Consider the following 22,087-nt stretch of genomic DNA (forward strand, 5'->3'; position numbering starts at 1 on the left):
TAATAATATCTGCGGTTCAACGTCCTGAAATCACGAGAAGATTATGAGACACGCTGTAGTAGAAGGCTCCAGAAATTTCGACCACCTGGGATTCTTTACCGTGCCCTAAAAAGTCTACACGGTCCTCAAACATTTTCACCTCCCCCTAAAATGCAGTCGCCGCAGCCTGGATTCGATCCCACGACATTCGGGTTAGCAATCAAGCGCCATAGACACTAAACCAGCGCGGTAGGGCTGCATGCTGAAGTTAAGCAACGCCAATTCGCATTTTAAGCGTCTACATTTTGAACAAAACTGTGTGCGACCCAATCCATTTAGTCTCGACTGAAAGGAACGCTATCAGGAGTCGTTCGCTTACCGATGGGCATCAGCTTGACGACGAGCAGAGGGTAGGCGATGTTGGTGCAGCCGTTTTCGCTGCCACAGATTTCCCGACACCGGTCGGGATTCGAGCAGGCGACGAGGTCTATTTGTGCCAAGTAAAAAAAAAGAAGAAAAAAAGAAAGATCAGCGGCGAGTTTCGGTTCTGCACTTGCATGCGACTTGCACAATGCATTCAGTGTCAATCGAGTGAAATAGTTTTCGCGTGGAGTTTAGATGCACAGCTTCTTTTCGAAAGGAACATTGCAATAGATCATGAAACGTTGACGTTCTACGTAACGCCATTAGTAAAGGGAAGTGATGCATGTGTTAGATTTCAGATCAAAAGCGAACAGCACAGAAACATCAAGAATGAAGGCTATCAATTATTGATACTGACGAAGCACCGACTTACAAGTGAAGTTTAGTGTGGAAATGAAGGAAAATATAAAGAGCACAATGAGTAAGTAAACACACACAAAAGTGATAATACAATATGTTATTATCAAAAACATCTGTATGTTTTGCTTATGCAAATCATTTTAGTTATTCTTTTTTTTACGTTGGAGAGAGTAGTAGCTAGCCAACCTGGAAACAGGACACGAGCAGCCATGCCAGGCAGGACAAGGAGGTAGAGGGGAAGAAGCTTGAGGTAGCCGGCAAGGATGCAGCCAGCCTTGGCGTGAACCATGCTCTTCGCGGACAGGGCTCTTTGAACGATAACCTGCAAGAGGATTGCGTCACGCATCAGAAACGGTTGGCAGGATCGCAGAGCCTCAAATACTAATCACTTCAAAGCAAAATTCATTTACCGATTTCCCCCCCTCTTTTTACAAAATCGGTCGCATTCGCGCAGGTTAGAACCCTTATAATCATCTGTTTTCATTTGGTTCCGTGGTTACATTGTATTGTTATTTTTGCAAACATTGCATTGTTACAGTTGCGCCTCATTTTTGCAGTAATCTGACCTTCAGTACGTGTATTTAGCAAACCATGCTCATTTGTTTTGTTTGTTTTATATTCTACTTATCTATCCATCCGTCTACCCATCTACCCATCTATCTACTAATATACCCATCTATCAATCAATCAACCCATCTACCCATCTATCAATCAAGCAACCCATCTACCCATCAATCAATCAAGCAACCCATCTACCCATCAATCAATCAAGCAACCCATCTACCCATCAATCAATTAATCAACCCATCTGTCTACCTATCTATCTATCTACCCATCTATCTATCTATCTATCTATCAATCTATCATTCATCAATCAGTGAAACAATCTATCTATATATCTATCTATCATTCATCAATCAGTCAAACAATCTATCTATCTATCTATCAATCTATCATTCATCAATCAGTCAAACAATCTATCTATCTATCTATCTATCGCAGAGACGATCTCACGGCCAGCAATAACAGAAGATAAAGTGAAAACTGTTGTTATTAATAATAATGCTTGGTGTTTAACGTCACAAAACACCACGTTATTTTGAGATACTGTAGTGGTCGTTTCCAGAAACTTTGACCACCAGGGGTTCTTTCACATGCACCTAAATCTAAGTAAACGGACTTCGGACATTTTCGTCTTCATCGGAAATTCAGCCGCCATGGCCGGGATTCGATCCCGCAACTTTCTGGCCAGCAGCCGAGTGACATATCTACTAGACCAACGTGGCGGGGGGAAATACGTTATCCACGTCGACATCTGCGCCCTGATGATTTTCAATCAATTACACAAATTCTACTGAAGTTAATGCTTCCACAAGCACCAGTTAACACCACAGACAGTCAACTTTAACCGCAAACGACATGTTTCTACGGCACGTCAGGAGAATAAAAATCGGAGTTTTGGATTAGTAACGAGATATTTTTCCGCGAACATCAGTTCCAAATAGACTATTTTCTAGCATTGCTGCGAAAGGAAAGAACGAGAGGATATGGGGTTAAAATGACGAGTTTCTTCACACTTTTACGATGAATGACGAAGGCGCCAGTGTCATGAATACTATAGCACGCTTCCGACTTTCAAACTTTATTAGGGCGTTTCATACAGCAGTACAGGCGTATACGATCAACGGAAAGATGTTTACCATGACACCAAAACTACAAGGAAGAACGACTAGTCAAGGAACATTCGCATAGAGGACATTTCTCACGACGTTTTCTTTATGCTTACGCCGGTTAGTCTCCGAAACCACCATGCCATTGCACATTTAGCTGGCTCAGAGAAATGCCTTTGTCGCAACACAGAGCCCGACAAAGAAGAGGTTCTCTATTTCTCTCTTCGTCCTAAATTTATTTCGTTCCTTATTTCTCTTTATTTTGTAGAGTCGCCAGTTCGCTGTCGTTCACCGCCGCGGCCACTCGTTTAAACGTTGAAAATTCATTCTATGTAGCATTTATCTCCTTGCGAATAACAGCGTTTTCCTTCTTTCTTTCTTTCTTTCTTTCTTTCTTTCTTTCTTTCTTTCTTTCTTTCTTTCTTTCTCTTTCTTTCTCCTTCCTTCTTTCTTTCTCTTCTTTCTTTCTCTTTCTTTCTTTCTTTCTTTCTTTCGAATTTGAGCTATAGCCTATAGTCAAACGAAAATGACCTGCAAAGCTGTCTTCACGGCATTTCTTTACAGCTTTGCCAAAAAGTCAGCTTCGAAAGAACACGCCTGAAAGATTTCAAGACATTTTTCCCTCGAATCGCTGTCGACGGTGCATGTTACTGCAGGCGAAAAAAACGCGGGTACGCGCAAATATGACATCGCACGAAACGCTTCGAGCAGATTGCGCCTACTGCATCTATTCGGGGCATTTCGCAATTTACATGCGTCACAAACAGCTCGAATGCTTTTTAGACAGCCTCGCAAAGCAGTCGGAAAGAGGCACGCGTACGTCGCCTGTGCAAACGGCGCTCTTGTCGCCCCATCTTGCGACACAAAACGCGAAAGAAAAACCTTTTGCGCTTGATGAATTCATTATCACGACGCGCTTCGCTCAACCGTTTCGAGATGGCGCAACGACACCGGTGTATTGAACTCGCCGGAGTTCTGTCGAAAAATATAAAATATACACACTCTTTTCAGTTTTAGTAAAGCAAAATATTTATAGTGAATGTAAATTCGGTTTCTCCAAAACCAATTGTATGAGGTATAAATATCAGGACCAGTAGGGTTTTAAATTTTAAGTTGGGAAGAAAAGTATACGGTGGCGCAAAGCAGCGCGAACGCATTGCCATGTAAAACTATCATGAACTCAATATATGCAATGGCTAAATAAACGAGAAACAAAACGATGTTTATAAGCGACTTGACGTCTATAAGGGTTACACATTTATTAGCGACGTTGGCTAGCGTTCACTGACAGTAAATACGTGTTGGCTAGTATATATATATATATATATATATATATATATATATATATATATATATATATATATATATATATATATATATATATATATATATATATATATATATATATATATAATGTGACGGAGAACCACCGACACAGATACAACGCCTTTTCACTTGGCTATATATATATGATGTCAAAATGGTGCTTTTCAGATTAATATACCATTGGCTCTGTGTGGTATGCGTTACATAACGCCAGCTACTCCGACCCTTTCTAACATCCCTTAAAATAAAGGATAGATGCAGCTGTGCTCTAATCTGCACCGCTGTTTTCTTTTGTTAGTTTTCTGTTTCCTTTCATGGCTTAATTCTTTCGCGTTTCTCATAAGCTCAAGATTTTATTAGTTGATTTCCAAGTTTTCGCACCGGAGCAGATGTAGGCACCAATAGAATGTCGAAGATAATCATGCAGCGCCAACACGTAGTATTAAAATGGAAATAAATCAATAAGTTTTCGCTATAACTTGCGCACAAAGGTTTACTTCGACAGGGTTTATTAAGTGGCCAGTTGTTGTGGAATGACAGCGCGATATACGGGGCATTAAAAAAGAGGACACAACGCTACGTCATGTCCCGAGTATTTCATTGTCCTGTATTTTGCGCTATTCCGCTATAGTTTTCTTCAATTTCAATCTAAAATTATCAATCTGCGCCGGGGGGAGGCTGCTCACCTGGTCCGAGCACCAGTACCAGACTCCGGCGATGGTCAGACCGAACACCATTCCTGTCCAGGGCAGCTGAGAGTCGGATGCGGAGCGCAGCAGGTGGTTGTAGTTGTCGGGAACCTTGGAGCAGGACGTGTTGTCCAGGTCGAACTGCACGTAACTGTTGTTGGTAGGCTCGGCGAAGGCAAAGTCTCGCATCAGCTTGTTGTAGCCGCCAACTCGTATGAAACCTGCGCAACGCAGATGATAACCGATCAATTCCACCAATTTAGACATAATAGTTTCGACAATGGCAAAGCTTTTACGAAAAGGTAATTGGTGTTTCGGAAACAGATCCAAGCATGAAAAAGGAAAGTTATCTAGGAGTTGCGCAAGCGTTCAGCTTTATGGTGGGTTTCAGTCTTCCCTACAACATTGTTTCATTACCTACGCTTGAAAAAAATGCACACAGTTTGCGAGAATACTATACTGTATTCACTCAAATAATTATAGCCCTGGGTAACCATGACTAATCCTTGGGTGGTGTTTATTTTACGTTCTCATAACAATGCAAATACCGCTTGTGGCGAATTGGAGATACGATCAAGCAAAAACGGAATGACCAGGACTGAAGATCTAGAGATAAAGCGAAATGTTGATCTGCGCGTAGGGTTAACTCTCATCGTCGAATAGCTGTGCCTACGGTGTCACTTATTTTCCCTTTTGTGTTTCTTCGTTTCTTCCTTCACGCTGACGTCAACCGCGTGCATTTGAGCTAACTCATAACTCACCGCTCCGATATGTACACAGCGTCAGCTTGAATCGTGTTCCTCGCCTTTAGTGTTTTTTTAACCATTTCAGAGAAAGAGAGAACACGAATTGTCGACCGAAGCGTTCGTTTGACAATGTTTGCTGCGTTCGTCGTGTTAGCACTGTTCGCGCGCGCGATGAAGCGCGACTCTATTTCGCCATGTGACCTCGTCTTCGGGGCCTAAAATCGAGAACCAAAAACGAAAAGAAAGAAAGAAAGAAAGAAAGAAAGGAAAAAAGAAAGAAAGAAAGAAAGAAAGAAAGAAAGAAAGAAAGAAAGAAAGAAAGAAAGAAAGAAAGAAAGAAAGAAAGAAAGAAAGAAAGAAAGAAAGAAAGAAAGAAAGAAAGAAAGAAAGAAAGAAAGAAAGAAAGCGGAGAGCGACACTAGAGCAGGCAAGGATGGCGAAGGCGAGAAAAATAAAATAAAATGCGCTTCGGGAGTCGTACTTACTCAGCACCATGAGAACAAAGGCGCCCACAACAATGAGGATCGTCTGGACAAAGTCTGTCCAAATCACGGCGCTAAGACCACCTGCGAAAGGTTTCGAAAAAAAAGAAAAAGAGAGAAAATAGAGTGAAAACTGCAGACTCAAAAGACATAAGGTGGGCATTGCGACGAGTCTTTTTTTTTTCTGTCTGACTAGTACCCAGATGTAGCAATGTTGAACATACAAGACACTCTATCCCGTGAGGTGTGGGCCGCCATTGAAATGCCCCTTACCCACCTAGGACAGAGTCAACGAAGAGGACAAAATGCGAGGAGAAAGAAGTGACGGCGCAATGGCGGTAGTGCACGTACCGGCAACGGTGAATATGCAGGCAATGGCCAGGAGTACGCAGACGGACACGTAGAGGTTCCAGTCCAGAGCCTGCTTGATGAAGATGGCTCCCGCAAAGAGATCCGCCTAAAATGAAAAAAAAGATGAAAAAGTAGCAAACATGGCTGCGGTATAGAGCTCTTCTATTACTTCACAGATTTGTTATGACTAAATTCGTTCCCGTCTTTTGAAAGAACAAAGGAGACTTTCTAGCGGATATATTTACAGCCTGATGACTTTCGTATATAGATACGGCTCGACTTGAATGACTGAGGCTCGACTGTTCCGATTACCTCCATGCTCGCTTAACTGAATTCTTTCTCCCACTGACGTCTCTAGAATGAGTAACTTATCTGATCATGTTTGGTTCGTCTTCCTATTCTTTAGAATGGCCTAATAAGGACTTAATAAACTGTAGCTAGATCATCTATATCAACCGACTTCGTGCGTGTCTGAGATGGCATTACAGGTTGACTGCCTTTTTGCGAGCATGAGTGGTGTTTTAAAGTGAGCAGGTATAGGTCAAACGTGTATGTTACGTGTTCACGAATACATATTGTGACTATTCGTGTAACCCTAATAATTATATTACATAGTTCCGTGAATGTTATCTAAAAAAAGTGTTTTAAGAAGGCAATGTACTCGGCGTATACGTTGCTGCAGAAATATTGTACCAGCACCGAAGTGCAATGCGCTTGGTTACTTTAAATATTAGCTCCTTGTAAATATTATCTGTCACCCTTATTGAGCTCCTTGTTTGTCTGGTTAAGCTAGACAGCGCATCACTGACACTTCTTTGTATTTGCGGTAACCGTTAATCCACAAATCTCAGTAAGATTACAAGTTAAAAATCTCGACTAAGAATTAGCGAGTGGAGTTAGTTTGACCGACTCGATCGTCATTCAATCTATCGATCAGCGTTGCAAGTATCTCGAGATGATAATGCAAAATTCTAGCAATGCGAAATGATTCGTTTTTTTTTTTGGACAGATTATCTATCACATACATGTGCCTCAATGACAAGCAAGGCTTCGAAGCGTACAGGTAAGTTATTTTTGAAATCCGAAAAGCTCTTGATTGCCCCCATTTACGAATAACATCTTGCAAATCCCCATTGAGACATCTTGAACTAATTACGTCGGACTAAATACGGCTTCGCAGCGCACGTGCAAAACGCTGGAAGTTCATTATTGTTCGCCAACTTTCGTAATCACGACGTGCCTGCAGATGCAGCGGTTATCTTTTGCTTGTCTTCAACCCTACTATATGTATACGACCCAACAAGAAAGAAAAAAAAAGAGCACTTGCCGAGATTTTCGTGAAAATGGACAAGAGAAGTGCCAACACGGACAGGTAGACCCGTATCCGCTGGCCACCGAACCTCTTGCGCAGGTACTCGGGCATAGTGTACACCTGAAGAACAGAATAAAGGGTAGCTGAGGTTCCAACGAACATGGACGTCAAAGCAAATCTTTCCTCTTCTCACCATTTCCAACACAGTTCGGCTAGCGTCTCTGCGGATAAATGTGTAATTATCTTTCGGTGACCCTCAAGTTTTAAAAGATGAACAAATACGAACCAAGAAATCGAAATAAACACAACATGGAGTGGCACTTTCTTCGTATTCGACGTTAGCGCTTTTCAAGTGCCCTCTAAAGATGGACAAATTTGCCCTAATCAAGGTAATGCTGCTTGTTTACGTTCTTTGCGTAAAACGTTACCACAGCTCCGGAAGATCATATCACTTCAAATACCATGCTTTCTACTAGCGGCGTTAATCCAGAAAAATTCCAAGGGGGGACACAAATAAGACCATGGCGGCCATTTATTCAGATAGTGGTTGTAATCTTATTTACATAAAATTATTTCTAGCTCTGAAATGAAAGACATGGAGTCCGAGTTCCAGAAGTTACATAGTCCTATTCAGTCTTTTTTTTTTTCTTGAAACGATCGAGCGGCTTTTGCGATTTCCATAGTCTCGCACAGCTAAAGTGTATAAAACACTGCAGGTACAAGCAAAAATATAATCAGCCTTCAAAAAAAGTTTAGAGCACCTTACTTAACTGTAAATTAACACAGATATGTGATGTTCTAAAGCTAATCTCAAGAGCGGCCACTTGAAAGGGGTGTCCCTTTCTCGCCTAAACACAAGAGCGGCCCTAACCTCCCTGACCCCCCCCCCCCCCCCCATGATTTACGCCAATGCACTACTACTAACTTAGTAGGACACCTTTGTGGACTAGTTCATTGATCTTATGGCAAAGGTTGAAAACTAGGCGAGAAAAAAAACAAGCACAGATGCAAGGAACGAACGCTAAAAACCACGGGCGCTGGCTGTGAACTATTTATTCTTTTTAGTCAAAGAACAAGCGCGCATTCTTAGCTTGTTAGCACGCTGGCATAACCCTGGCCTGAAAGTGTGCTCTGGAAAAATCCAGTGCAATTCTCGCTTTCGTCTAGTAGATACCCTCAAAATTTGACCGCAAGTGCACGGAAAAGCATTCTGCAGAATATTAAAAAAACATCACAAAATAAAAAGAGGTCATCATTGAAAATAAAACGCTAGTTACGCCCAACATCCACCATGTAATTCATGTAACACTGAAGATATAGCAAGCCGTTCGCTGTAATGGCCGTATTCTCGTTTCTGTGTAAGCTGAGCAAAGTGCGCGCACTGGTAACTAAAGAAACTCGCAGTCCTGCATGCATTCGCCTTAAACCATTCGAAGGCGAAAGCCTTCTTTCTCTGCTTCTCAGACGACGTATTGCTCTTCCCCTACCCTCTCGGAAAGCTTTCTGCATTTGACGAGGTCCCGTGATGATGTCATTGTGTGACGTAACGTTTGTTACCTCATGATGACGTCGCAAAACGACGAATGGTGACATTTGACGACCTCATTGACGTGATGCGGCGATGTCATCGCGGAATAGTTTTTCCGCATCACTCGTGTTGACGCCGTCGCCAACGCAGGACGCCGACGCGGTCAATTTTCACGTTTGACGAGTCATCTAAGGCTATAGAGGCAGATCTCATAGTTAGTCTGCACGCATGGTGTAGTGTTCGTTCCATCCACCTGTCCTCGCTTTCTTCGCGCATTCGTGGAATTCTTCAATATACAACACATCTAACATATTGATTTCCAAGGCCACCGTACGTGTCCAACCAATTCTCGCACGTGACACATTGAACATCAAGAACAGGAGCACCTTTCGTGTTTCCAATTTTGATATGAGAGGTCAGCTGAGGACCTAAAGGCTTCATATCTACGCCAAACAAGTCTTTCGGTTTCGTAAACCGAGTAGAAAGAAGACTCCACTGCCTTTTGAAAGAACTTGCTATGCGCGCGCTGAGCCACACCCCTTCTGCCTCATGCCTGAGGCGAGTGCTGACGCCATTCACGGTAGTACGTAATCTGTCTATGTTGCAGTAATGCACTAGAGTGTAGCAATGACAACAACGCAATTATTCACTTATTTCGCCACAACTGTACGACTGTGGCGCCGCAATCGTTCTCTGAACGTCAGAATGAGCATATGTGATGTGAATGACACAAGAAAACACTTACCCCTGAGGCCACGTATACAGGGACAAAGAACCATCCCAGGATCATGAGAATAAAGACAGCCTGCAAGAAAACAATGAATATAGATATACAAATAAGCCAAATGTACAAGCAACTCATAAGTGTGGGAAATGACGACAGCAACTGCACCTGCTGTAACGCAGCGTTTTCGAAAACCAGTTATTAAGCTCCGAATGCAGCGAATATGTCGACTACTATTCGAGGAAGATGTACAGCCTAAACAATCATTCATTGGCCCAGGAGCCTAAAGAAACGGAGAATATGAAGTTGCGTAGAAATGGTTTCTTCTTCTGGAAACTTGCAACTTACAAGAACATGTATACGGCCGAAATCACCAGACTGTTGCTTTATTTTCTTTCTTTCTTTTTCATTGCATCAGTTGCGTTGTTACTTTCGTATTGGAGAGTCGAAACCTGAATCAATGATTTTTCATGGAGTGATCTACTAGTAGAAGTAGTCCTGTAAGCTAGTACCCTTTCTAATTGCTTGTTCGTCCCGACGGGCCGCGTTAATTTAATTGAGCCTTATCCTTGTTTCGAGCGTTCCACTACAAACTGCGCAACAAGCAATGCAAACGCGAAGATGCACAAACTCGATTCGAGCAAGACTTTTCATAGCCGTAGCGCCTCGCTGAAGCACAATCACAAGAGTTTCCCTTCGCTGGCTTGTGATTCGCCTTACTAGTGACAAGAAAACCGTGTTGCTTTCTTGTCACGGTTGTGTAGTGTTGGGAGATTTGCAATGATAGGGCTGAACAAGGTAACTCTTCAGAGGAAATACCCTCTTTAAACTAGCATGAGTGGACATGAACCACAGTTACAGAGCACACATTGAAATGCAAGCCCCGGCATAGCGTGGGTATCCAAAGAGCCCTCGAATTTCTCGAACTGCTGCGCGTAGATGAACACCATCTCTCAGTCGATTAGTTGCCGATAGTTTTCTCTGTAGCATTTGTACAAGCCATAGACGTGTGGCGGGCTTTTCTTCTTCTGGTGGGTCACCACTTGGGGACATGGCCTAGCAGCGGGAACGCTGCTAAAGAGGAGGAAAAAAAAGAGTTGGAACAATGCCGTAGGTCGAGCGAGATCGCATATCAATAAACCACTCTGTTTTCATTCTTTATGGGGCTACTTCTACTGGTTACCCGGACCATGAAGCATGGTTCAGAACACAGAGCGGTTGAATGACACGTGAGCTTGCTCAACCGACGCCATCGTTCAAACTCGGGTTCTTAACAGCGTCCACGCTGCTAGGTCGTGTCCCAAGTGACGACGAGCCGCAATAAAAAAAAAAGGCAATCTAAAGCTGAAGAACTTTTTGCTGGCCTAGTTGATACAAAACTACGAGAAAAAAAACCTGGATGCATAAGCACCATCAAAGAAAAGAAGAGGCACAAGAAGATAGCGCCTTTCGTAGCTCTTTTCTTATGTTTCTTCTTCCTGTTAGTTGTGTTTAGGCGTCTAGTAATTTTTTTTTCTCGAATTAGGAGGAGAGTCTGGCCCCGGTACAATCGTTTGCGCGGCCGCCTGTTCTCAGGTGGCGATGCATGACAGTGCCGCCATGTCGCAAATAATCAATACGCGAACGCCCAACTCGGACATTTTACGTACGTTCAGCTCGAACCCCGCGATGCCGATGCCCGTAGCGGCTCCCGATCCGGCAAGACCGACGAAGTGACCACTTCCAATGTTGCTGGCGAAGAGCGAAGCACCAACCTGTAGTAGCACGGAAGAGCCGGTTAGAAAGCGAGCTCGAAACAAGGTCGCAATCCAAAGAATAAACAAACACGGGACGCTGTAAAGGGACACTGAAGGGGAAAACAACAAATCGCATTTAAAGTTACTCTTTCATGATACCAAAAACGATACGATTGCTCCGAGAGGGTGCTAGGTAAGCAAGAAAACGCGAAAAAAGAAAATGCGGTGGGTAATGCCCCATTGAAGATCCCGCACCAGTCACCGAAACGTCATAGAACATGATAGTATCTATTAATGCCCACCTAGTTTATACTGATAAAAAACGATGTTCATTGACACCTAAAAAAAGGTAAATACTTAATACACCAATTTTCTGGAAATCTCGTTAAGACAACGGGGCAAAAATACGAAAGAATGCCTTGCAGGACCGTCACATCTCACCGAATATTTCGACGGAAAAATTCCGGTGACACTTTTTCACATTGAATCTCTTATATACTGTTAAACCAGGCAGTGGTGCCCTCTTTTCAGAGTATAATTTATGAGTCTAAAGTAATTTATTGTTTCACTTGGACGCCCGTCTAAAATTTTTTTCTTGCGCAAATGTCGCATAACCCCATGTTTCGCAAACGAGTTGCAATATGTGATTTTTTTTCCCGCGTTCATCGCTTCCGCTTTTAAGCGTAAAATTTCTTAATTATTTTCACAACGCTGTTGAACAGTTCTTATATGGGTAGGGCCACTGTCAGGCAGTTAATCTGCCTTTAGCCATGCCATTCCTTGACATGTATGTTGTTAAAGAACAAATTAAAATAAAGTGACAATGAGTTACCGAAGCCGTCTCGGTATCTATACTCACGGGTATCCAGTGCATGCTCCTGCTGGCCAAGAAGTAGCCACTCATGGAACCCCGACTGCTTCTCCATGATGACTGGCCATGAAAAGAGACAGTGCGTTAAGATTTAACAAATGAGGTTGATGTAGTACGCTGTGTACGGAGTGACCGTCGTTGTATAGTAACAACAGTTGTATATTTAAGATGAAATGAAGACACATTCTCATAACAAGAACGACATCAGTGATATCAGGACATTCGTAACGCATGAGCATGCGTTCGGCCATCCTTTCGAAAGTAAGGTAGTCTCACTTTTCGCACCGTCATTGAATTAGTCCTGCCCTGAACAACTACACCGAAAGATTCGCGAGTACATCACCTATGCTCCCGAAGCACTTACGCAGCTCTTCTCAGGGTTTACGCCTTGTGGGGCAACCCCAAGAGCTGGCGAAACGAAACACCGCTGTTTATGAAGAGAAAAAAAAGCTCAGTAATGCAACGAATACGCATAAGCCGTAAAATTCAGTGAAGTCAGCTCATACCTTCGGCAAAGTGACTAAAAAGTATGGCGGATAACGTTCCTTGTTATCTACGCTATGTTTTTGAAGTTATTGAAAATGAAGGAGAAATCCATGTTTTAAAACATAGACTTCCTTCTATTGATGTTAAAACATCAGTTCATGTTCTATATTTGCTTTTTTGTTACTTCTAAAGTGCACCGCAAAACAACACTGATAGAGAATGTATCTCAGATCAGCACAATTGTTATCCTTCGCAGTAACGCACGTTCCTTATTTACCCGACATCCCTTGCGGCTACGGTGTACTGGCAAAACACCTCCGCCGTTTCGCCCCATACACTGAACGCAGCGAATCAGAACGATGCCCTGTTGATGCTTTGTTGCACAACGTGACAGTCGCTTCAAAAATAAAACCATGCCTTATTAGAATGCAATGTGCAGACTTAAGCAAGTCTAGCGACAAAGTTTATTCAGTGTGGAAAACGCCAACAACGCGTTGGTAGACAGGAATTTTAATGGGTATGCTCTGTCTTTCAACACCAGGCCTCGAAGGGGAAAAAAAAAACACGACACGCCCCTATACTTATTTTCTTTCTCGTTGCTTCAGTCTGGGTCTGGCAATGTTGCAGGCGCGCAAGTTTTCCTTCACAGTCACCCAAGGTCGGGGGGATTAGAAGAGTGCCGCACAGACGCGCCTCTCACGCGAGGACCAAGCGATTAGCATGTTAGCGACTTGTCACTTCGCGGTCTGTAATATGCTGCGTTACACGCCATCAACTTAACTGTTCTTGTTATGTCACGCGTCGAGTTAAAAGAAATAATGAGGTTTCGTGACGAGGCGCTGTCAGAACGTCACCGCAATCACGATATCATCTGGCAGCAAGGAGGGCGTCGTGCGTTGCCAATGGTATAACCGCGATTATTGCAGCCCACAACAAAACACTTAATAGTATAGTAGTCACTTGTCTTTTCGGTGTCTCTACGCGTCATCTCGCCGGTTACTTGTCAGTTCGGCTACAGTGGGCGAGGCTTGTGTATTCACGAAAAGCCTGCTGTTATGCATCCAAACGCATGATATCGCGAGAAACCTACGAGATTATGATAGATCCCAAGTGAAATGGTGCAACCCACTACAACGAAATAGTCGCCTGTCGAGTAAAAAAATGAAAACAAGAATTTGAAGAAAAAAATTTAACGAAGAATTTCCGAATGAGTCAACGCGACATTATGAAATATTATTCAGACTTCATTTTTGTTTGCCTTTATCAGCATGGTACTGACGTACTCACGTCAAGAGAGTGGCCTAAAGTATTATTATGTGATGTCGTCAATATGGCATATACCCACTTTATGGTAAAAGCCAAGAATAATGATCTAATATAATAGGCAAACACTGTGGGTTTTTTATTCCTTTTTGTTTTCATTGTTCCTTCGTTTGGGGAAGTTGCAAGATCTCTTTGCTGTATTTGGCGAGCTGTTACCAGGTATTTTCAAAAACATCGCGTGATGATCCCGGAATAATACAGTTGGAAAGAAAACACTTTCTTATTTCACTATCGGCCACATCAATTTTCTGGTTATTTTATTGGCTTACATGTTGAATGATTGCCTTTTTTTAAGTATAACTAATTCGTTCGTTCGTTCATCTTGCCCCATTATTCGGTAACACAGATTACTATGATTTTCCGCTTTTTTGGTCTACATTTCTATCAGTCTTTCAATATCATATTCCTTATAGCAGCCCAATTATTGGTACACCTCCCACGGTTGAAACGCACCATATCTTATAGTCCTCGTGACCGCCAGCATAATCACAATCAGCAGCGTTGCATTTGCCATGCGCTTTTTGCTAAAGAATTGAAGGTTTGGTAACCTCTAGGTCACTAAACTATGGACACTGTTTCTAACATATGAAAATTTTCGGGTTGTTGGCGCCCATTGCACAGTGTGCGTGCGGTCTTTCTGGACATGACTTGAACCAGACGGGACAGTAATGAAATTACAGTAACCCATACCCAGTAATTAAACAGCATTTTGCTGTAATGAGTAACGTAGTGGCATGCATTAAGGGGCTGGTATTTTAGTAGTGCGATATATTAATTCAAGCTATATCAACTTCAAAAGAAATAGTGATTACATTCTGAGTTTTTAATAAAATATATCATGTCCGCTTCCGTTATGTCAATAAAAAATAATAAAAAACGGAAGGAAAAGTAACGATACAAATAAACCTGGGTGTCTTGCTCAAGTTTGAGAATAAGGCTGGCCACAGGAAAACTACGCATGAAAACCCGATGCCACAAAAGACATTACTTTTGCTTAACTTTTCTTTAAATAAATTCAACGTAACTTCGTCGCTTGTAAAAGTTAATAATAATGTAGTCTCATTATTTTCGGCCAGTTGTAATTTGTTACGAAATTCAGCTATTTTGTAATCTAGAAATATAATTCGTATTGTGGACAATTACCGTTTACTAGTAATCGTGTTATTACCGACTTAATATGCTGACGGTGGCTTCTTACAATATTTCCAGGTACGGATATAGTCTTTATTGATGCTCCAACAACTGGTTGAAAGCTAGTACAAGACGTCGTTGCCGAGCCGTAAAAGGAAAAAAAAAACATTTGTCTACGAGGCTGCGATACAACCCACGTTGTGTACAACCAGTGCCCTGTAGTGTTATCGGGGTCCTCGCTAGCCTCGTAATTTTCCTGCAAGCTGTCGGACAGAAGCGACAGACGCAGCTGTCAAGACGACGCGTCGTAGTAATTAACGCGACGGTGGAGTTAGGCAGTGCGCCCGTTTCCGATAGAAAAAAAGACAACTTCCCGGTTTGCACTGGGTGCGATCCGTGAAATCAATCCGTTAACGATGGGACTTCGCACAATGGATAGAGCGTAGTGCGACGATCAGTACAGCGAACAGGTCTACAGCGAACAGGTGTACAGCGAACAGGTGTACAGCGAACAGGTGTTACAGCGAACAGGTGTTACAGCGAACAGGTGTACAGTGAGCAGTACAGTGAACAGGCGAGCGTGCGTGGTCTTCGAATTCACGGGAGACGGTGGCTGTGAAAAAAAATTCTCTTAGGAGCAGTCGGAGAGCTTCGAGTCATGCATGGGAGTGCATACTTGCGTATTTGTCTGACAAAATATGGAACAAAATCAGCACCACGCTAATAAGGTAAACTCGCGGAAGCGGAGATAAGAGGGCTTAGATCTGGGGGTGGAAACTCCCTGTACATCCAATATACGCGTTCTCGCATGCTGATACACGGCGTCAGCGCTGCTTTTACCACTGACGGACGTCCAACTGGAAATAAATCACAAACACGCAATTTCTTTCATGACGTCATTCGTGACGTCACGGAACATGGGGGAAAGAACGGAAAACCGAGCGGAGGAGAGTCGCCGCGGAAGCCTTCTTTTCCCACTTCGCTTGAAAGCCGAATGCACTCGCGCCTTCTTTCAGGTCCACTGAGCCGCTTGGGCGATGCAGCAATTCGTAATAGTTTGTTAACAATTTTTTTTTTCGTTCGTGTGTTCTGAAGTGGCAAAAGTTAAGCTGGACGGTTTCTCGGTGAGATGAAACTCGATCGAATAAAATAAAATGAAGTTGTTTTTTATTCCACGTTTTGTATTACAGAAAACAGTTTTCTTACAGAACTTGAATACCAGACGAGGCTGATGTTCAGAGCCACGGAGAGGCTTGAATCGGTCGGAAATTCTTCAGGAGAAGTTTACTGAAACAGTGTTTCGGCAAGTTTACTTGTACACGTCAGGGCAACAGCGTTGCCTTTATGAAGAAAAGTTCACTCGTCAAAACTTTTGCTCCAGCGACGTTCTCTGTAATTATTTCTACACATATATTTGACTGACAATGTTAGAAGTAAATACTCGCAAAGTATGAAACCATGGCTACATGAATTTCATGAACAGGAAGGAACCTGTAATTACTCGATAACATTTTAATTACATGCCAAAAGTGAAAGAAGCAAAAACTGTGTAGCCGAGCCAATACAAATCCAAGCCATTCATAAACGCATTTTGACGACAGATTCCCGGCTGCCACCTTGACCGATTAGACTAGTGACAATGCACTTCTGTCAGTCCAGTCAGGCTTGCAGAATACTGGGTTTACTCATGTACATGCAAAATTCATACCTGCTCAAATAAGGTCCTTGATCTGATATTGTTCGATATGATATTGTTCCACTGTACATAGGATCCCATCCCATACAAGCATCTAATGAATGTTCATTTTCAGGAATTCAACTTGATTCATTTTTGAAATTTAACATTTACATCAACTTCCTGAAGCAGAAAACCGCATACGGCGTCAGGGTCCTAAAAATCGAGACACTACTTTTAAAGGCACACTCTTTTGGCATTATACTATGCCTTTATCTTCAGTCATGTAAATTATTATATAGCATCATGGTGCCTTACATATCCCTGTCATGTAGCTCATTTGCAACACATCCAAAATAATGGTGTTCGCATTATCACTTTGGCTCCTTACAACGCTCATGTTACCTCCATTTTCACCGAGTTAAATCTGCTCACATTCAATACGCTTATCTCCAACAATCACGGCATTGTCATTTATCGCATTCTCAAGAATCAGTAATTACTTTATGTCATTGGTCAAAACAGTCTTTCTAATTCAAATATAGCTAGGTTTTCTTCAAAAAATAACATTTTACTTCCAAAATCACGAAGCAACTACGGAAAACTAACTGTCGGTTTTGCAAGGGTCAAACTATAGAATGATCTACCCGTTCTTTTAAAATCTTCACATTCACAGTCATCATACCATCTATATTAAAAGCTACTTTGATTTTTTTGTAAATACTACAGATTCTTTGTTTTCGGTGAACTTATACTTTTTCATTTGTCTTTGCATTCGTTTTCTGTAATTGCTATTTTCTCAGTGTATTTTTTTTCCTCGTTCGTGTTATGCAATGAAATCTTGTGCTACCAAATGCATCGTTATCATTTCAAGCAATATGTAAGTTTCGTATATATTTCTGTATACTACCATTTCATATTTAATTTTGTTCTGTAATTGATAACAAGAGGTACCGCTACAGTTCTTTGACTGTGGGACCTCTTTCTGTATACTTTCTTCTGTTTTGTAATACCTTGAGAAAGAATAAAGCTGAACTTGGGGTTGAAATACCTGTGCTCCCCCGTTGCCACTAGAAAACGTGAAAAATCTTTCGCGAAATTGGAAATCCTCGGGTTAACACACCGCAGAGCTCCAAAAAACATGCGTTGCCAGATTTAGCCATCTTCGTCAATTGCAGGGTTGACTTGTTCGACCTAGCTCACTGCGGCTTCCGTTCTCAGCCTGCCACAACTTGCTGTCTCTATCTTTTCCGTAGTTGACATGCCAACCGAGCGAGATAACTGAGCGCGAACTAGCTAATGTCGCTGAGCAAGTGGCTAGGAGAACCTGAGGCAAACGCTACAAACTCAAGTGAACCACTTCCCCCGCTTCACCTGGTTTGATATCCACAAGATAAGAAATGAAAAAAAAGACAAAACTAAAAAAAGTCCTTTAAAGTGGCATAACATTTTCCTATTAGTAAAAACTTGTGAAAGCCGACAAATGCGAACATTCACATCAACCTCGCTCCGTTCAACCAGACCTTAGGATGCCCGTAAACGCTTTGTTTCTTCTTTATTATTATTAAGCGATTAATTTACAATCACCCATTGAATGTCGTGACAATTCAGGCGTATGCGGTGTCGTTAAGGTGCTAATCAATTATAATACAAATAATATCAGGGGTTCTACGTCCCAAGGACAACATATGATTGTATGAGACACGCCGTAAGAAAGGGCTCCGCAAATTTCGACCATCTAATGTTCTTCAACGTGCACTTACATCACTCAATACACGGGCCTTTACCAGTTCGCCTCCATCAAAATGCGACCGCGCCGGCCGGAATCGAACCCGCGACCTCTGAGCCAGCTACCGAGCACCCCAGCCACTCTTCCACCGAGGCGGGCCGTCGATTACAGCACATTCCTATGCACGAGCGATATCGCACGTTCCAGATAACTATTTCTAACTCCCGCAATGCTGCACGTATTTAGCAGCACGTGGTCCGGCGAGAAGGCGAGACAAGACTTGCGTCGTAAAGCAACGTCGTAAACACGGATGCCTCTCTTTATTAATTTTTTTTTCTCTTTCTCCCCGTATCGTTTCTTCCTGCCTGGCACTTCTTTCCTTGACGCACGGTCTCAGCCTTTTTATTTTTTTTTTCTGTGTCTTTATAACAAACAACACTGCCCTTCACTTCGACCACGTGCGATCGAACTGAGAGCAAACCTATACATCGATTGGTAAAGGCCGCGAACGAGCGAAGTCAGTCTCACCGATGCTTTTTTTTACTGACGTATGGCGATTAATGCCTGCACGCGAACAGTTTACCACAAATAACCTCGCGAAAAGCCGGAGCACGGCATGTCGCTACATATCGAAAGGTCCGAGGTCACGAAATCGCTACACGAATAGCTCAAGTCGCTCGTTGCTCGACGTAAATAGAAATTGTTCCCAAGTACATAAAAGGAGTGCAGTCATTTACAAACTCAACGCCGCCAAAAAAAAAAAATACAGAGCACTGACGAAAACAAGGGCGAGGGTCAGCAGCGGAGAGGGATTGAGTTAAACTTCCTTTTTTTATTTTGCATGTGCACTACATATACACGTGCACATACAAACACGTGCATGAATATTCATAAAGGTTATCTGAACCCTCACAACCTCCACCTTTCACGAAAAAAACATTTGTGGCTACGCTACTGAAAGGTGGGGCGGGTTTCGACGTATTATCAGTAAACGGGAAAATGATGCCCAAGGTATCCATAGATCAGGAAAATACTCTTTGTTTTAAATTACGTATGCGAGATGTGTGAACGTCATTCTGATATTGTCGAAACGGAGAAGTACAAGTTAACGAACCATAAGCTAGTGCTACACGCGTTGTAATAGACAATTACAACAAACTTAGTAAATTACAGCACATATTAACAAGACCGCCAGGTCAAAATAACCAGACGGTCACAATTAGCCCCGAGGACAGTCACAGTTATTTCACTGCGGCGTGTCTTCAAATATTATCATTGTTTTGACGCGTCGCCCCGCCGCGGTGGTCTAGTGGCTAAGGTACTCGGCTGCTGACCCGCAGGTCGCGGGTTCGATTCCCGGCTGCGGCGGCTGCATTTCCGATGGAGGCGGAAATGTTGTAGGCCCGTGTACTCAGATTTGGGTGCACGTTAAAGAACCCCAGGTGGTCAAAATTTCCGGAGCCCTCCACTACGACGTCTCTCATAATCAAATGGTGGTTTTGGGACGTTAAACCCCACAAATCAATCAATCAATTGTTTTGACGCGTCAAACCCCAAAAACGATTATTACCTTTTAAACGCCGATATATTAGCTGTGTGAAGCATTCAAATGCACTGAGAATGAGTTCGGTACCTTGTTCCGGCCACTGTACATTATGCCTTTTTGTGGCCCTTTTATAATAAATAAATACAACATAAATTTTTATTAGTAAAAAGTCTTGTGCTACGTCACCAAGCAAACGTAAACTGGTAGTACAATATAGTGCTTTAGGTTTAAATCAGTTATAATTCATTTTGAAACACAAGTCCTTTCCTGTGCCAGACATGTCCCGGCAAAGTAGGGGCTATATATACCCCACGCTTACTTCCTACTACATGTATACAAAAAAGAAGTACTGAACTTGTTTGGTCTATGCATTCTTCGCATTCATGGCACACCTCTCTTCCTTAGCTGAAGTTGTCTAGTAATGAGACATAAATTGACCAACATTAACAGTAAAGCAATATCTCAAAATGAATTAATATGGTACTATCGGTTACTACTTCTTTTCTTGAAACCTTTCAATGTTACTACCCAAGGGTTGTAATGGCTAGGTTAGTAACAGCTACTGCATGCTGGTAGTAACAGCAGAGTTAGTAACTGTTACTACCCTCGCCGTTACTAACTGCGCTTACTACCAAGGTTCTAACATATGTGACAAGCAATTACTACCACAAAGTACTACCACCTTTCTTCTAAGGGTTTATCGCGCGCTAGTAATTACGTAACTACTGAAAAATCATTAGCACCCCAACAAGCATTCCAGCTTAAATTTTGCTGGTATTAACCCCGTCTAACTCAGTCCTAACATGCGCTCGTTTAAATTATGTTTGAGACAGTCACTGTTTTACATAGTGCTTGAACAGTTAAATCGACTTCCCAACGATAACTTTGAGTTTATTGTGGCCTCTAACAAAGCCATCAAGGGTTATCACAGGGTAAATCTGTCTTATAACATCATAGCCGGATAGAGCATACTTGGGTAAAACGTTTTACCTGATTTCGGTTTAAATTTGTGGTGTAATTACACGCATGCTTTTTGTTTCGCAATGTGAATACGTACTTATATGTATATTTTGTTACATAAGTGCGTCAGGTATGTATTATTCAATGGTTACGTTGATTAGCCGAAGTGTAGATAGTACTACTCGCCAACTATTGCACAACTGTCCTTCATAATTACCCGTATCAATTTAACTGTTTCGATGCAAGTATTAGTTATGATTGCTCCCTGTACTGCTATGTAACGGGGAGTCGGCATTATGAAGTCAAGCCGCTGGTACAGCTTTCACTTTCATCCTCTCTTTTGTAGACAATAATAATCAGTTATTTGATTATAAATAATTATTTATGTCGTTAGAAACATTTGAGGTACCTGTTAAACAATATGCGCAGAAGATACAGGGCAACACATTGCCTTCAAGAACCCCTCTACTCAAAGCGTTCATTCCGCCACCGGGCGCTTTCCTTGCGATTGCTTAACGCAGACGCAAACCTAGAAGTGTCACTGGACAGCGACCTGTGACCGCAATAAGGAAAGACGTAGCGGCAGCATTTCAGGTTCCACATCCATAATATACCACTGACTAACCGCTCCGTCTCGTATATCTATATATATAAATAGAAGGATATACGACGCGCCAACGACAACGTGGCCGTCTGAAAGGATTGCGCTTGGAGTGTTTGCCCCCCAGCGCCAATCGCACGGGCCGAGATTATTTGTTTCGCCTGCCCGCCCACCAAGGGTGGCCGCAGGTATCGCAACGAGCGGCGTGCTTGGAGAACGTAAAGTTTCCGCGTGTCTACGTCGAGGTGGTTTACACACGCAACAACGGGCTTTTCACTACGGAACGATTCTTTCAATTGGTTGCGAAACCCGCACACTTCGGGTGCTACGCGCGCGCCTGTGAAACGGGTTTTTCTCTTCTTGCTCGTCACCAAAGCACGCGTGTTTAGTGAAATTGCAAGGAACTTTGAAATGGTGAGGGAAAAAAAGCGAAAAGAAA

The 22,087-nt window shown here is 42.5% G+C and overlaps 1 protein-coding gene across 1 annotated transcript in view; it reads right to left on the bottom strand.

Annotated features, from left to right (window-relative positions):
- Positions 1–22,087, bottom strand: part of LOC119180613 (sodium/glucose cotransporter 4-like) — a 50,237-nt gene that overhangs the window by 4,010 nt on the left and 24,140 nt on the right. The window contains exons 2-10 of the mRNA XM_037431728.2: positions 12,186–12,257; positions 11,240–11,344; positions 9,612–9,671; positions 7,354–7,458; positions 6,027–6,132; positions 5,679–5,759; positions 4,445–4,668; positions 949–1,084; positions 359–466 (exon numbers count right to left, since the gene is read on the bottom strand). Of these exons, the coding sequence (XP_037287625.2) occupies positions 359–466; positions 949–1,084; positions 4,445–4,668; positions 5,679–5,759; positions 6,027–6,132; positions 7,354–7,458; positions 9,612–9,671; positions 11,240–11,344; positions 12,186–12,257 (997 nt within the window). The remainder of the gene's footprint in view (positions 1–358; positions 467–948; positions 1,085–4,444; positions 4,669–5,678; positions 5,760–6,026; positions 6,133–7,353; positions 7,459–9,611; positions 9,672–11,239; positions 11,345–12,185; positions 12,258–22,087) is intronic.

This window comes from Rhipicephalus microplus, chromosome 3 (genome assembly GCF_043290135.1).
Source record: "Rhipicephalus microplus isolate Deutch F79 chromosome 3, USDA_Rmic, whole genome shotgun sequence".
NCBI lineage: Eukaryota > Metazoa > Arthropoda > Arachnida > Ixodida > Ixodidae > Rhipicephalus > Rhipicephalus microplus.